At 37.3% G+C, this 18,049-nt stretch overlaps 1 protein-coding gene across 1 annotated transcript; it reads right to left on the minus strand.

The window, feature by feature from the left end:
* Positions 1–348: 348 nt before the first annotated feature.
* LOC131349331 (putative C-type lectin domain family 20 member A) lies at positions 349–4,311 on the minus strand. The gene is made up of 6 exons (XM_058384934.1): positions 4,255–4,311; positions 3,990–4,039; positions 2,763–3,128; positions 1,522–1,854; positions 1,356–1,444; positions 349–1,174 (listed from the first exon to the last, which is right to left on the minus strand). Exons 2-6 carry the CDS (start codon positions 4,024–4,026, stop codon positions 1,073–1,075), a joined length of 927 nt encoding a protein of 308 aa, XP_058240917.1. The 5' UTR covers positions 4,027–4,039; positions 4,255–4,311; the 3' UTR covers positions 349–1,072.
* Positions 4,312–18,049: the final 13,738 nt, after the last annotated feature.

The raw sequence follows: 18,049 nt of genomic DNA on the forward strand, positions 1-18,049 counted from the left end.
GCAAGCTTGAATTTTTTGGTCATAAGTTTGCTGTACTGTATGCCTAGTCATACATGACTGCATACAATGCAGGCACATGGCCAAAAATGGAAGTGATCATATATATTCATTTAATATTGCATCAACATGCAGAAGTGTATATTCATTGATAGGTACAAATGTATATAACCATTAACTACATATGAACAATTTTCATTGTACATACTGCAAAAAAACTATTTAATTAATTTCTTACACACATTTGTTTAAAAGCCTAAATAACAATTGTGTAGCCCTCACCAAGTAAAAACAAATAACCTGTCAGGTGACAAAAATAAAAATTATTAAATAAATAAATAAATAAATAAATAAATAAATAACAACAAATTTCAACATGTAATAATTTTTCCCCAAAAGTAAACCAATATTTAGAATCCAGGGGAAAAAGATTTAGACCCTTTCTACATTCACAGTCATTAAGAGACTTAATATCCAGGTTTTACTAATAAATACAGAGGTTGAGTTAATCATCAGTATATGCAACTACCTCTATAAAAGCAGCTTGGAGCATTGAGATGTGTGTTTACATCAGGGCAAGAAGAAAGGACATCAGCCAAGGTCTCTGAGAAGTAATTGTTGCTGTTCATCACTCTGGTAAGGATTAGAAAAACTCTCTCACAGCAATTTAAAATTCAAGGTATTATTTTAATCCAATTTGTTTCCTATTTACTGGATCATTTCAGATCTACACCACCCCTTTCTAACTGGGATTGAGCTCAGCTCTGTATTGAGGTATTTACATGAAGACTTTTCCATCTGATTACCAACAAATTATTTAACATACTGAGTGAAAAGGATTATTTACAGCCTACAAAACAATGCTCATTTTCCCAGGAGTGGGTGTTTCGGCAAATTCAGTCCATGGTCAGACATTAAACATTTACGTTCATTAAAAATTGCATATTTAACACTTAGCTATGTTTAGAAGTTAAAGCTGCTGTTTATGTAGCAATGCAGTCAAAAAAAAAGTACAGGGTCTGTTCAATTTCTATCTTAAGAACAGAATGCTCAAATTAACTGTTAGAGATCATCATTATTTACATTTAACTTTTGAAAGACTATGCCATCTGGTTGCTCTATCCATTTTTATTGTGGTGTTATTTGATATCCCATGTTCCTCCAGTTTTAGCTTGATCTGAAAAACAAGATATGCAATTTATTAATGTATAATCCAGAATATAGACATTAAAATCTTGTGAGATTTGCATGGTACTGAGACTGTATACAACATTCTAACTGCAACAAAGACCATGTGCCTCATGTTGCACATGATGTAAGTGGGGATTGTGTACTAGAGGACTGAGGATTTGTCTCACCATCTGTAAGATTGTTGCCTTCATTGCAGAATCATTCACATCCTGATTCGATTTAATCTTCATTCTTATGGTTTGTTTTTTTGTAAAATCTGAAGGCAGAAATGCATATAAACATTAAACATTGAAACTGGTGAAAAATATGGGCCCAATTTGGTTGTTAGCTTACCTCTGAGACAGAAGAAAGGCTTTATTTGAGAGCATGCTGCAGCATTAACCAGGCCATTAAAAAAATGACCACAATTATCATATGTACCTGCACCACCTGGTTTTCCTGTCACCCAACTAAAGGTAGAGAATGTACTCTGGTCTACCCACTTCCAGGTGTCTCTGGACAGACCAATCCAAGCATTACCAGAGACTTTTCCTTTTATCAGTGTATTTTCCTCTATGGTTGTAACACTGGCCAGGTCTGTGTGATATTGCCTGCAGTAACTCTGAGCATTAGAAAAAGACTTAGAAGTAGAAATAACAATGTATCTGCTGGACCCAGTGTTCCTGTCTGTCAAAATTAAAAACACACGATTAATTATTGATTCAAAAATTAAAATGTAAACAGGTTGTTTAATTAAAAGCATTCACATTTTACTGACATTTTTTAATTGGTCAGGCATTATACATGTTAATCCCTGTATTTTATATATAATCAGGACTAATGAAATAAAGTGTAGATCATGGTATATATTGATATTTGAACTGAACAAATGTATATTTTTTTCTATGTGTCTATGGAATTGAAAAAATATTTTCAGATCTGCAGTTTCACAGAGATCATACTATTTGCTGTTTTTGAAAGCATTATTGTTTCAAATTCCCTTGCCTGACCACCAAGGGTGGTGAAATTCACCTGGATATCTTATGCACGTGTGCACACAAGCTGAGAGCTTTTGATAAAGTCAGAAATTAATGTTTGACACAGTTTGCAGTAAATACTGCTGACATAAAGCCACCTTTTCCATTTTGTCTATTTGTATTTCAGAATTTAAAATTTCTGAACAATAAATACAAATTTAAAACATTAAAATATCAGATTTTATGTAAATTAGGTCAAACTTCAATCCTCCTAGACTCTTTTGGACACTTTTAAATCAATATCACCAATCACAGTTATCTGCCAATGCATCAAAACTTTTATGTTGTACTAAACTTTCTGATTTTCTACAGTGATGTTAAACACATGATACTTAGTACATGCCATTGGAAGGTCTCAGAATGTGTGTCACAAAAGGTAGCTAGGTGATATTTGCTGTCTGGATTTTATTAAACTAACAGTATTTTGTCTAGTGTCTCCTTTTGAAGTACAGGTCCAGCTGTTTTTTAAGCTAGTTAACATTTAAGCACATTCAGGTTTTTTTTTTAATACATCCTTCCTTTCCTAATAAATGAAAAAGTGAATTTATTGTTTCTCACCATCAAAGCACACAAAGGGAAATGCTGCTGTACAAAAATAATCAAACCAACAGCTTGGCTTTATCCCACCACAAGCTTCCATTGCATAGGTCGGCTCACCGGCACACCAATTTGTCACATTTCCGAGTGGCTGGTTTCCCAGGGACCAGCGCCAGCTATTAACATCATTGTAATAGCCAATCCAAGCACTGGAAGTCAATTGTTGCTTCTGTACCTCATTTTGAAGCTTGACCATGTCATCACTGACTCCAGCAATAGCCAGGTCAATGTATTTGGCTTGGCAGTAAGTCCGAGCATCATTCCAATTTTTCCCCTGTTGGACTAGGATGTACTCATACGGTACAGACAAGACGAAAAGGAAGACTTCTGTAGATGACAGATTAGAATAATATTTTTTTTAACATTAGGTCTGTTAAAAATAAATCTGTTAGCTTCTTTATTTAATCTGTGTTTTTCAGTGTGGAAGATGTTTGACTTTTTTTTTTTACTAAAGAGAAAAAAAAATATGAAACAATTTTATTTTCCTATAAAAATTACGGTTTATTTTGCCTGTGGCATTAGGTCATGTATCAATCATTTTATGAATCTTGGTGTGTAAATAGTTGTGTAAACCAGGCTGAACCAAAGATCTTTGTCAGTTTTTATAAAGGAAACACTTCATACTTTCATGTGTATATTGGTAAATGTTAATCACCTTTAAAGTACAGAGCATGTTCCCATGATAGTTCATTTGTGTTTATTTGAATTTCAACTTCATATTGCATGTAAATAGTGAAATAAAAGGAGGAGAAAGCTAAGCAGGTATTCATGGACACCAAACGCATACAGGGGAAATGTTTTACAACTATTTTTAAGTGTCCCAGGAACAAAGGCTAGAAGTCTCTCAAATTCTTGCACAGCATTAAAAGTAGATGATTTGACAATAGGAATTCATTAATAAGGTAGTATTAGTCTTCACAAAAATAGTCAATTAGTTACAGCTATGCACATACCAGTATGTCCTTCTTTTATTTGATGGCTTTTTTTGACTTAGTTGAATGACTAGTATTAGTTGGCTGATTTAACCAATCTGCTTGGTTTGGAATAAAACCCTGCAGCCACAGCAGACCTTTTGCACTTAAAATTATAAAATTTAAATCAACACACTAGCCATCTAAGCATTTTTGTCTGTGTAGCAAAAAAGCATGAGTTGGCTATTCTCAATAGTTACAGAGATTTCCCCCTCACCTGTGAGAGACAAAAGTTGAAACATGCGATTCCCCATAACTGATGTGGCACTGAGGAAATAAGGAAAATGAAATATAAATATTTTGAGATGCCATAGCATAGTCTCATTTAAGCAAGAATGTGATGGCATCAAACATCACTTAAGTAAGTTTAACATAACACAGAGAAACAGGAATGTACTAGCGTAAACTGTTAAAGATAACAATTGTCTGTACTGGTCAAATGAATCCACTAAATACAAAAATTATAAAATATAGTCACTTACTCTGAAGTACTCTAGAGAAAATAAAAAAGGACCTCTGAATCATCAGTACTACTAATTCTGACAAGTTTAGCTGGCATTATATAAGACAGCTCTCATGCAAAACATCTTCCATTCCTCCCCATATGACAGTTTGGAGCTTCAATCTGATTGGCCAACAGTAGTTTAAATGCTAAATTGTTAAGTAGCACAGCTGGAGCTTTTTCTGATTGAGAAAATGTCCCAATGATTCTAATCCTAATTTCATGTGGCCAGATCTTAATGTGTTTCATACCAGCTTCAAAAATGAAAAAACTTTTTTTTTTTTTTTTTTTTTTTAATTCTGCAATTTCATTTTTGTAGGGTTTATTAGATCTTGAGTTGAATTCAAGATTTTTGATAGTGTATCTAAACATGAAACAGCAAAGTAAATAATCTCTAGTGAGGCTATGGAAAGGCAGTCATAAAAAACAGAAATCAATGTTTTTAATCTGTCTGAATGGGAATAATAGCATTAATACTGTTCTATTTTGCATGGACTATTAAGTGACTACATATAAATTGCATATACACTGATCAGCAATAACAAAATCACTGCACTGTGAAGTAAATAACACTCATCACATTACAATGGCATTTGTGGTAACTGATCTTGATTTGACTAATTTTGATTAGAATTATTTTGATGTACAGAAGCATAGTATTTTCTTATATTAATTAATTTTTATATCCAAATAATGCACATATTCAGAATGCATTTTAGCAGTTTTTTTTTAGCAAGTACCCAATGAGCAAAGACAGATAAAAAGAGGTAATAAAGAATTCATTGTACTCAAGTGAAAGAAAAAGTGCACAAATCATCAATATTTATCTAAACACAATTTGTTAGTCCAGTGAGAAATTTGCTTTGCTTTGTCTATGGATTTTTTGTTTAGACTTTGCATTGATGCTTTGCATTGACCTTTAGTACAGACAGTGAACTGAACATCATAAATCATTGGCCCAAACCTTGTTAATGGAGTTGTGAGGAAAATAAAAGGATCAACAAAATGAAAATAAAAGAAAAGCCCATATGGTTGCAATGTTGACACAGGTGAGAAACTACAGTAATAGTACAGTATTTAATTATAATTTTAAATCTGAACATAATTTGCCAGACCAGTGAGTAATATGCGATGTTTCACATCAATGCTTTATTTAACTGCAGCATATTTTGGTGTTACAAGGAAAAAGTAACACCACAAGGTGTTTTATAAATAGCATGTATAGAAAGCAAACATCAGATGAAGCCAAGGAAAAGGCTGTGTGTGTGTGTGTGTGTGTGTGTTCACCATGTGTTAAAAGGGTGAGAATGTATTCATACTGAGCAATATCATATCACCCATCCATGTTGGGTCATGCATGGCTATTATAGTTAAAACACTTGTTCAAAATATGAGCACAGCCTTGGCCAAATCTGGATCATATACGGTGCAGTCCAGAAATCTGTGACTACACTGAAAATCAGAAATTTAACACTTTGGAATTATGAAATTTTTTATTCTTATATTTAATTAAGCAAATTAAAAATGTATGTAAAAACGCATGTGTTTAGGATGTGGGAGAATCCCAGACAGATCTCAGGACAGAATTCAAGACCCTGGAAATGTGAGGACTACTGCAGCACCACCATCGAGGTCAGGTCATGCATGGCTATTATAGCTAATATATTTGGTCACAAATCTCCAATATCCAATGTCCAAATATCCAATATTTTGAACAAATTATTTCAATAATAAATAACACTATCATTTTTTTTTTTAAAAAAAAACAAACAAACAAATAAATGAACAAATGAAACAACAAATAAATAATAATGATCAAATAAAGTGCGGCCTTAGAAATAACGACAGCTGAGGGAGAATGAGATGGGCATTGAGGTGGGAGCCAGTCTGTGTTCTCTCATAAATGACTCTCAAATATCTCTTTATCTAATCATCTTAAAAAGAGGTCAAAGCAGTTCAGGTTTTCTAAGTGAACATAAAGGAGGGTAGATCATATGTAAATTTGTCTTGACTCTTCCTACCATCATTTGAAAGGCAAAATTCTTTGATGATCTTTTACATTACATCATCTCAGCATTTTATAGTTTTTTCCCTGTAATTTTACAATCCAATATTTTGTACAGCACAATTTAAAAAATGTTTTTGCAATAAATATAATTACGTTTTTAGAATAAATATAATTTCTAGCCATTGAGAACATAGGGCTCTAGTCAAGAACAGTACTAGTCAAGATCAAGCCAAGACAGAGTTCAAATAAGTTCTAAATTCAGTCACAAAGGAAGGTTTCTAACATTGAAAATTGAGGCTGTTTTGAAAAGAAAGGGCGACCTTACTCAATATTAGACTAATGTTCCTAATGAAGTGTTCAGTGAGGATATTTTAGTTACCCTTATTTACAAAGATCATGTAGACTACAATGATCCAAACTAACCAATTTCTACAAAAATCAAAAAAGTTATGCTGTTAAAAATAGCTTTTTCTGTGTTTTTTTTTTAGCATATTTTATTAATATTGAAAATACAGTAGACTGCCTGTATTTGGGTGAACCTTTTCACCAATGTTACCCTATTAAACCAGCCTGGTTCTAATATGCAGTGAGGCAAGACAGCAATGCAAAGTGTTTAAGCAAGGCAAATACTCTAGTGGACTAGCAAATGATTCTTTGTTTTGTCCTGTTTTGCTTTCATGTCAGTAAACCTGAACCCAGTTCTTTCTTAGCTCTCATTGACCCCTGATGTAAACTCATTTTTCTGAGAGATAAAGATATTGGATAAAGATATTGTCATTTATTAGAGAATGTGTGCTGACTGTTAGCTCATAATGTAGAAATTCCAGACTTTATTGAAGTTCGCTGGATGTATGTCTTTATATAACTGTTGAGAAGCAAGATATTGTCATTTATGAGAGAATGTGTGCTGATTGCTACCTCATTCTCCCTCATGTGTTATTATTTTGTCAAATTCATCCAAGAACACATTGTCTTCATTCTAGGGGTTGTAAGACCCTGCCACTGACTGTACATTTTGTTGGATGGCTTAAGAGGAGCTTAAAAGAGAAGCCTAAATGTAAATGTACATAGTAATAGCACACAGCAAGTATTCTCTTCACAGGGAGAGACAGAGAAAAATTACACTGGTGAGCAAATTATTTACAAAAAGAGAAAGAGAGAGAGAAGGTTACAGGGTTACAGCTGTCTCTGTCACAAAAATTCAAATAAAAGTTTGTAAACCTGCAATGTTGCACAGAGGGAGGTATAGTATCATCTATACAAGGTGTGTAATACTGTATGACTTGTTTCAGAGTAACATTGTCAGCCTTGCAGAAAATATCTTTCTTCTGAGAGATAAAGATATTGTCATTTCTAAGAGAATTTGTGCTTACTGTTACCCATCATGGTTGGTGAAAAGCGTAAGGCTAGTGATGGTAGTGGCAGTGGTAGTAGTGGTAAAAAGGCAAACCATCTTGAAGGAAACGAAGTTGGTAATAATTAAAGGACTCGATGGTGGACAGAAAATGGTGAATGAATCGTTCTACAATCGGAGCGATATACAAAAACAAAGACAGAATTATGGAACATGTGAAAAGTGCCGTGCCTATACAATCGACAATAATTAGCAAGAGAAGGGGAAGATAATTGAGGAGATGGAAAAACTTCTTGCAATGTGGCTGGAACACCAGAGACAAAGAAGGGTACCGCTTAGCCTCATGTTGATTCAAGAAAGGGCTAAGTCCATCTTCAAGGACTTAAAGGCTAAGGCCAGAGAAAGTGCTGCAGAAGAAACTTTTTCTGCAAGTCACGGGTGGTTTCATCACTTTAAGAAATGTGCAAACCTTCCTCACATTTCAGTTGGAGGCAGCGAGCACGGACAAAGAGGCTGCCAAAAAATTTCTTGTCACGCTGAAGGAATTAATTAAAAAAGAAGGTTATCTCCTGCAGCAAGTTTTCAACATCAACAAAAATGGCCTTTTCTGGAAAAAAATGCCAGAAAAAAGAGAAGAGAAGAGAAGACGATGCCAGGATCTGTTTAATAAAAAATAAAAAAAAAAATAAAAAAATGCAATTATAGGCTAATTGTATCCTAAGTCTGTAACCTATTGAACCAGTGTTAATGTTTTCAATGATAGAGACTTAAAGCACTTTTGTTTGTTGCTCTGGATAAGAGCATCTGCCAAATGCCAGAAATATAAAAGTAAATCTAAGGTGGCGAAGGATAGGCTAACATTGATGGTGGGTGGCAATGCTTCCAGAGACTTCAAGCTCAAACCGCTGTTAGTGTACCGAGCTGAGAATCCAAGGTCACTTAAGAATATCATCAAGAGCTCGCTACCCGTAATATGAATGTCCAATCTCAAGGCCTGGGTGACACTGGCAATTTTCGAGCACTTTTATTTCCACCATTTCATCCCCGAAATGAAGCTGTATTGCCATGAGAATGGAATCCGTTTTAAGATTCTATTAATCTTAGACAATGCCCCTGGCCACCCACCCTACTTGGATGATTTCCACCTGGATGTACAAGTTGTGTATCTGCCACCTAACATGACTTCACTTCTTCAGCCAATGGATCAAGGTGTAATAGCCAATTTCAAAAAATATTACACTCATACAGACAAGCACTGAATGATGATAATGAATCTACTAATGTGACCTTACACGACTTTTGGAAGGGATACAACATATACAATTGTATAAAGGATATTGATGCGGCATGGTGTGAAGTTAGCGAGACTAACATGAATGGAGCATGAAAGGCTTTGTGCACGATTTTAGAGGATTTGACCAGGAGGAGGAGACAAAAAAATCCTCGAAAGTCTCGTTGGCCTAAGTCAAAAGTCTAGACCTTGACTTAAAGGAGGAGGACCTCGAAGAGCTGTTTGACTCACACTTGGAGGAGTTAACAAGTGAGGATTTGATGGAGCTGGAGGAAATGAAACGAAGAAAAGAACAAGAGGAAGAAGAAGAACCTCTCCTTCTAAAGAAGTTTGAAACAAAATTGATGGCTGAGGGTTTTTCTCTCTTAAAAAAATGTCTCACTATTTTTGAAAATCAGGACCCCAATGCTGAGAGATTCTCAAAAGTAGCAGCAAGCATCAACGACACAATGCAGTATTATCATGTAATCTATGATGAAAAGAAGAGAAAATCAGTACAAACTTCCTTAGACAGATTTCTCAGACCAATGCCTTCAACTTCAGGAGCCTCCCCTCCTCCATTGCTTGCTGCCTCTTTCTCCTCAGATGATGAAGAAGAAGAAATCATTGTTGAAACCATTGCTGAAGAAAACCTGCCCGAAGAAGAAGAAGATGTTAACTCCCCACCCTCTTTCCTCCTCCTCTCATCCATCACCTCAAGCCTACTTTACCAGTTTCAAAGGTAAGAAAACCAATGTTAAAGTATTATATTTATAAATAATTTTTGTTTTATTTATCATTACTAATGTGTTTTAGGATAAGAAAACATTCATTGACTTTGATACAGTATTCATACTTACCTATCCATGTACACTATATTGCCAAAAGTATTCGCTCACCCATCCAAATAATCAGAATCAGGTGTTCCAATCACTTCCATGGCCACAGGTGTATAAAATCAAGCACCTAGGCATGCAGACAGTTTTTACAAACATTTGTGAAAGAATGGGTCGCTCTCAGGAGCTCAGTGAATTCCAGCGTGGAACTGTGATAGGATGCCACCTGTGCAACAAATCCAGTCGTGAAATTTCCTCGCTCCTAAATATTCCACAGTCAACTGTCAGCTGTATTATAAGAACGTGGAAGTGTTTGGGAACGACAGCAACTCAGCCACGAAGTGGTAGGCCACGTAAACTGACGGAGCGGGGTCAGCTGATGCTGAGGCGCATAGTGCGAAGAGGTCACCAACTTTCTGCAGAGTCAATCGCTACAGACCTCCAAACTTCATGTGGCCTTCAGATTAGCTCAAGAACAGTGCGCAGAGAGCTTCATGGAATGGGTTTCCATGGCTGAGCAGCTGCATCCAAGCCATACATCACCAAGTGCAATGCAAAGCGTCGGATGCAGTGGTGTAAAGCACGCCGCCACTGGACTCTAGAGCAGTGGAGACGCGTTCTCTGGAGTGACGAATCGCGCTTCTCCATCTGGCAATCTGATGGACGAGTCTGGGTTTGGCGGTTGCCAGGAGAACGGTACTTGTCTGACTGCATTGTGCCAAGTGTAAAGTTTGGTGGAGGGGGGATTATGGTGTGGGGTTGTTTTTCAGGAGCTGGGCTTGGCCCCTTAGTTCCAGTGAAAGGAACTCTGAATGCTTCAGCATACCAAGACATTTTGGACAATTCCATGCTCCCAACTTTGTGGGAACAGTTTGGAGCTGGCCCCTTCCTCTTCCAACATGACTGTGCACCAGTGCACAAAGCAAGGTCCATAAAGACATGGATGACAGAGTCTGGTGTGGATGAACTTGACTGGCCTGCACAGAGTCCTGACCTCAACCCGATAGAACACCTTTGGGATGAATTAGAGCGGAGACTGAGAGCCAGGCCTTCTCGTCCAACATCAGTGTGTGACCTCACAAATGCGCTTCTGGAAGAATGGTCAAAAATTCCCATAAACACACTCCTAAACCTTGTGGACAGCCTTCCCAGAAGAGTTGAAGCTGTTATAGCTGCAAAGGGTGGACCGACGTCATATTGAACCCTATGGATTAGGAATGGGATGTCACTTAAGTTCATATGTGAGTCAAGGCAGGTGAGCGAATACTTTTGGCAATATAGTGTAGATTTGAATAACAGCACCGTACCCTTAAAATGATGTTGAATAATGACTTACAAACATTTCAGGTTACAAACAGCTGTTCGGAATGTAACTTGTTCACAAGTTGGAGACCGTCAGTATGTTACCAGTGAAGCCAGTTCATGTCATTTCACTATTTTCTCCTTGTATTCTCTCCGTTGCATGCATATGTGTCAAGTATGCACATACAGATAACTAAACATTGTAAGGAGATGACGTAAGGATTTTCCTCTTTACTTGATTTGATCGAGTGCAATCATGTAATTCAATCTCCATTACATTCTTTGTGAAACTGCAAAATAATACAAAAATGCTTACAGTACTTAAATAAAAGCAAACAAATACAGTAACTTGTTATACAATGTTTACATTAGCATTGGTGAATTACAGTATCGTTAGTTATGGTGACCTTTTGAAAGTGAATATAATACATGTGAAAACGCAAACATACTTCTAACATACACTACTCACAAAAAGTTAAGGATACCTGGCTTTTGGGTGAAATTTCAGGATGCACCTAAAATGCACTGTAGCCTTTACAGGTGAACTTAATTTGACCTTCTCTACTCTTTTGAATGCACATGTCCAACTGTTCAATGTTTCAGTACTTTTTTGCATAACTTGCTGTTCTCTAACAAGGTGCTTAACGGCAAAATTCATGACTGGTGTTTGATCCATGAATCGACCAATAAATTTTCTGGTTCAATTAGAATTGGTATTTAAACAGTCCTCTTCATCATACTGTTCACATTTTGACATCATGAGACCAAGATGACACCTAATAATTGATCAACAGTACCTCGCCATTGCAAGGCTTCAAACAGGATGTTCTCCCACTGAGCTTAGAGTGTCACAGAGTGTCATCAGCAGGTTGCGACAGAGATACAGAGAGACTGTAAGAGTTACAGAAAGGCATAGAAGTGGACGTCCTTTGGCCACATCCCACATTGATGACAGCTTCATTGTGAACAGTGCCCTGCAGAACTAGATGATGAATGCCACTCAACTCCAGGCACATTTAAGGGAGGTGAGAGGCACCCAAGTGTCATGTCAGACCATTCGAAACAGTTTACATCAGCGTGGTCTGCATGCTAGCCGACCTGCAAGGGTACCTGACCACACCACCAGGCACAGGCGTCGGGCCAGGGAACATTCACACTGGACAAGGGACCAGTGGGCCTCAGTGCTGTTCTCTGATGAAAGTCAATTCACGTTGAGCAGAAATGATGGCCGCCAACGATGTTGGAGCCGTCAAGGAGAGCGACTGTTGTGGTGGTGTTACAGTCTGGGCAAGTGTGTCTACTCAATACAGAACTGCCCTACATCTTGTGAATGGTACAGTGACAAGCCAATACTACCTGAATAACATCATTAATCCAGTCATTGTGCCCCTGCATGAGCAACACAGGCCTAATTTCATCTTCATGGACGACAATACTCCAGCTCATCGAGGTCACATCATTAGGGAACAGCTGCTGGAGGCTGGGGTACCTCAAATAGAGTGGCTTGCACTTTCTCCAGACCTGAATCCCATAGAAAACCTATAGGATCAGCTGAGTCGCTGTGTAGAGGCTCGTAACCCTGGACCCCAGAATCTCAATGAACTGAGGGCCTCCCTTCAAGAAGAGTGGAATGCCATGCAATAAGTCGATTCGTGAACATCATGAGATGTTGTCAAGCTGTAATTGATAGTCAAGGGCACATGACAAATTATTGAGACATTGACATTTTTTGTTGACCACTGTTGTTGGCTTTTGTTTCAATAAATTGTCTGAGATGAGGAAATCACCATTGCATGCTTCTACTTAAATGCCCTACTTTCATGATATAACATCACTGTAGCCTGAACTTTTTACATTTTCCATAAATTTCACCCAAAAGCCAGATATCCTTAACTTGTTGTCAGTAGTGTATATAAGTCTTAACAAGATGCAAACACAAGGTATATAAAATAACAAATATAGATGATTAAACTTAGAAGCAAAGCTTCTTCGGGAATTTACACAACAGATGGAGGAAGATGAAAGACAAATGCAATCTCTCTGCTGCAAAATGGCTGCTGTGCATTGCATGCTTTTACACTATCACACATAAGAAATAAAGTTTTAAAGTTTATAAAGAAATAAAGTTAAAGTCAAACTGGATTTAACTATTCAGACTGGATTATAACTATGTCAAACAGCACCTACCAGTGGGGAGGAGAAAGTAATGTTAGATATGGCATAATACCTTGTTCAATTTGTAATATCTCCAATCGCTGGAGATATATTGAAAACAGAGTTACAAATGTTGCTTTTAAAATAATTTTCTATTGTGAAAAGTATATTTGAAATTTAAAATGAGAAAATGCTCAGAATTCAGAATTTGAATGCTTGTTTAACCATTCATGTTTGCTTTGTGGAAATAGAGTTGGATGTTGTAACAAGGGTTTAAAAGTGAACCTGAATGGTCCTCTAGTGGCTGGCTACAGTATTATTTTAACATACAAAATCATACACAGTACGACATGTAGTGAAATGCTTTTTTTAACGACTGTCCTTGTTTCAAGAGAAAGAATAGATTAGATTAAAATAGATTACATTTAGTATAGACATAAAAATGTAGAGATTTAGATAAAATAGAAATATAAAACTTTCTTATATTTTAAAAAAAAAATCTAAAATGATTTAAATAAAAGGATGTAGTTGATAAAGGGATTGACAGTTTTGGGTTGAGCTGAAATGGCAGTCTAGGCTTATGAATATTCACCTAACTGAGACTTGGGCGCAGTGAAAATTACTGAGACTTGAGCCCAGTAAAATGCATTTGACATTTTCCAATCAAATTTGCATGAATCATTTACAGCGTTCTGCTGTAAACTTTTCTTACAAATTTAACAAATGAAAGAGTGCTGAGACAGATATTACTAAAAAAAAATCATATTAAAACTTGCTTGGATCTTGAAATCCTAACTCTACTGCCAATATATAAAAGTCTGAATATATTAGAAAAAAAGAATCTGTCTGTGTACTTCTACATTTACATTTCACACAAGGTTTATAACCGTTTTTGCACTGCTTCTTTAAACTCACTCTAATTCATTTCAAGTCACAGATATGAACCTTATGTTTGAGCTGCAAATGTTATTGCATGATATTAAAAGATATTACAGAACTAACCTCTGTGTTACTTGATAAAGATCATTAAATATAGATCGAGAAAATTAAAGTAAATTTACAAAAAAGAAATATTGTGGCTGGATTTAGGCAGGTAATGGCCCCACTGTTTTCTCTTGCTTTTTTTTTTTTTTAGTTATTTTACAAAATTTTACAGAATGACAATATTACACAGTCAGTGTCTGCAGGAGTTCCAGTGATGAATATATCTTCATTTATTAAAAGTTCCCAAGAGGATGGGTTCTGTAATCTTTAAACAGAGTGAATGTACTCGAAGCTTAATTCAAAACACTCATACTGGCTTGTGAAGTGAAACCTGTTGCGCTTCTATGACCAGCAGATGGCGCATTGGGATACTCATTATTCATCTCCAGCCATGCACTTATGGCCACTCTAAGTCTGTGGACATCTGACCCTCAAAGAATAAATGATTATTTATTATAAGACATTAAATTACTGTTTTTGCGATGTATAATGTTTGTATTACCTGACTGGTGTATTATTTATTTATTTATTTATTTATTTATATAAACATGACTGACCGATACTGACATTTTTTTAGTGTGCTATGCAATTCTTTAAAGACATTAAAAATTAGAAAAATAAGTTGTGTTGTTATGTTTTCAATTTCTTACTAAAGAATATCTTAAGACAAACCCTTTTTAATGAACATATGCGCTCTATTAAAACTGTCCGTTTTAGGAAATGGGTCCCATCCCTACACGCAACAAAGCAGTTAATATGAGTGAATGACCTCTGTTTGTATTCAATCTTGACCTCATCCGAAATTTTGCTACACATGTTTCAGATTCATGTTTGCTCCTTCGGTGTTTACCTTTTTTCCTGTTTTTTTTCCAACTCTGTTCTCCATATTATTGTTTTGTATTTGTTTGCTTTGTGTGTGTGGATATTAAACTCTGCATTTGGATCCAATATCCTATGCCTTTGTGCCGTCATTACAGAATACTTTGCATCTGATGGATCCAGTGGAGATTCGACAGTTCCAAGCCGTCTTAGCACAACAAGGGGAACTGCTACGTGTATGCCAGGAACAGATAACCGTGTAACAAGCAGAAAACACACAGCTCTGACAGAATCAATGACTGCAGCAGGCTCCCCCTCCCCCACGGTCTTCTCCTCGTGGTGAAATGGTCTGCAGGTCTCTTCTTGAGAAATTTGACAGCTCAGCATACCATTGCAGAGGATTTCTATGGCAATGTGATATCTTCTTTTCTTACCAGCCCAATGTCTACCAGGATAAAGGTACTAAAAGCGTATTTCTCATGTCAGTGCTAATGAGAAAAGCACTGGATTGGGCTTCGGCTGAGTATGAGACTTCTCTTGCATGATACGAGACGTGTTTGAATACCCTGCAGATGGCTGATGTACTTACCTCAATCTTCAACCTCTCCCTCAGTCAGAGCACCGTACCCACCTGCTTCAAGACCACAACCATCGCCCCCCTTCCCAAGAAGGGCCCCCTGACCTGCCTGAACAATTACAGCCCAGTAGCACTCACTCGAATCATCATGAAGTGTTTGGAGAGAGTGGTGCTGGCCAACATTCAGAGCAGCATATCAGACACATTAGACCCCCTGCAGTATGCATACTGGCCCAACAGGTCCACCTCAGATGCCATTGCTGCTGCCCTCCATATTTCCCTTTCTCATCTGGAAGATAAGGACACCTTATGGGGCTCTTGGTGCTGATCCAGCTTGAGGTTATTTACACTGATGCACATTTGTGCATGGATGCCCTGAGGCCATCACTGGGCCTAGGCTAGAACCAATGCTCGATGCAAAAAAAAACATGGGAGAGTGAGCTCGACTGAAAGGAAGGACCCTGTGTAGGTAGGCTTCATCCACGAAAGTAAACCCAAGGGACTTCCTGTGTTAAGGCTGTACTTTGATATGGAAGTATGCACCCATTAGGCCCCTGGTGACAAACCTATCATTGGACCTGGTTTGAAACTTGATGAGTATAAGCATCAATTTTAGGCCCATACAACCTCAGAGCACTGAAAGCAGATCTAAAAACAGGACTTTCTTGGGTGCTAAGGAATTGCTGTTGGTGCTACCCGAAGGAGGGGGTTCTTTTGTTGGCCCGTCTAGAGGAGATGATGGGCCACACTAGCCTTCTGCTCCTGTCTGCAGCCTAGAGCCTGAAACAGCTGCTAGAAGCCCTCAGCTCCTGGGGACAGTGATGGAAAAGCCCCTTGAACGTCACTGACTGATGCTTGACCCGCTGCTACCTGTTGACAATAATGCCCTCAGCATTGCTGAACAGGCCCTGATGAGAAATTGGGGCATACAGAAAAAATTATTTCTCCTTGTCCTTAATCCCAGGGAGGTTGAGCCACAAATGCCTTTTTATGTCTAAAATGGCTGCCATAGACAGCTGATGGAGTGAGACAGCTTGGTGGAACAGAAGGCTAAATCTATGGCCTGGCAGAGCTCCATCAGCAGGTCAGCGTGGTAGGACTGCCACCCTGTTGTGGTGTGCAGATAAGCACCAGTCTGACCTGCTGCCATATAGGCGTTACCTAGGAGCGCCAAAGAAAGCCTAAATGGCCTTTTTTTGGGTTATCTCAAGGAGATTTTACTTCCACTCTTGCCACTCATTTGGGATCTAAATCTACACTACACTGTCAAATCTGTCTGGACACTTGACCAGTTACACCCAACTAATGTCAACTTTAAGTGACTGGCTTCAAATCACATAATTGTAACTATTTGAGTTACACACAGAAATGTAATGAATATATTGTAAGCTGTTGAGTTACTGAAACAATTTCTAAAAAAAATAAATAAAAAATTCAGATGTTATGCTGATTTTTCTTGGCATAAATGTCAGTCTAACTTCTAAATTGTTTTTTTTTGTCCTTTACATTTTCAGCTGTGTGAACTTTGCCCTTTATTGACTTTTATTTATGTGCAGAGTATGTGACTGTTAATAATATAATATAATATAATATAATATAATATAATATAATATAATATAATATAATATAATATAATATAATATAATATAATTGAATTGAATTTAATTGAATTGAATTGAACTGAATTGAGTTGAATTGAGTTGAGTTGAGTTGAATTGATCTGTTCAAAGTTAATAGTCATTGTCCAGTTGCTCATTTCTGATGGTTCATGGTTAGTGTTGTGGATATCACATAAACCAACTTGCGCCATACCTGAAACCTTCTTGCTGTGCTAGCAACCCTTCCCTAACTGCCATGGCAGATCTCAGATCCCTGTCACCTATCAGCACATCATCTCTTTGAGTTGTAGATGCTATAGCCCATTCTTTTGGGCGGTGCCCAAAGTGACCTTGCCTCTTGTTATCAGGACCCACCCCACCAGGGGTGTAGCATCTGATTGTAGCATCTGTTATTTTGATCATATAACCCCAATATTATCATCCCTGCACTGGCTACCTGTTAAGTTTAGAATTGACTTAGCTCTACTTACGTACAAGGCTTTAATTGGTTTAGCTCCCACCTATCTCTCCAGTCTTCTAACACACTACAATCCACCACACTCTTTAAGATCGCAAAATTCCGGACTTCTAGTAGTTCCCAGAATATCAAAGTCCACAAAAGGGGGTAGAGCATTTTCATATTTAGCTCCAGAACTTTGGAATAGTCTTCCTGACAGTGTTCGGGGCTCAGACACAGTCTCCCAGTTTAAATGTAGACTAAAGACTTATCTCTTCAGCCTGGCATACATCTAACACTTCCCATAACCTTGTGCCCAAGTACATCTGATTAAATGCACATTATCATCTAGTGCTGCTAATATTGTGAACAGCAGCTACGCTAATGCTGTTCCATTGTTTCCCTTCTTCTACCCA

Source organism: Hemibagrus wyckioides, linkage group LG29 (genome assembly GCF_019097595.1).
Source record: "Hemibagrus wyckioides isolate EC202008001 linkage group LG29, SWU_Hwy_1.0, whole genome shotgun sequence".
NCBI classification, from domain to species: Eukaryota; Metazoa; Chordata; class Actinopteri; order Siluriformes; family Bagridae; genus Hemibagrus; species Hemibagrus wyckioides.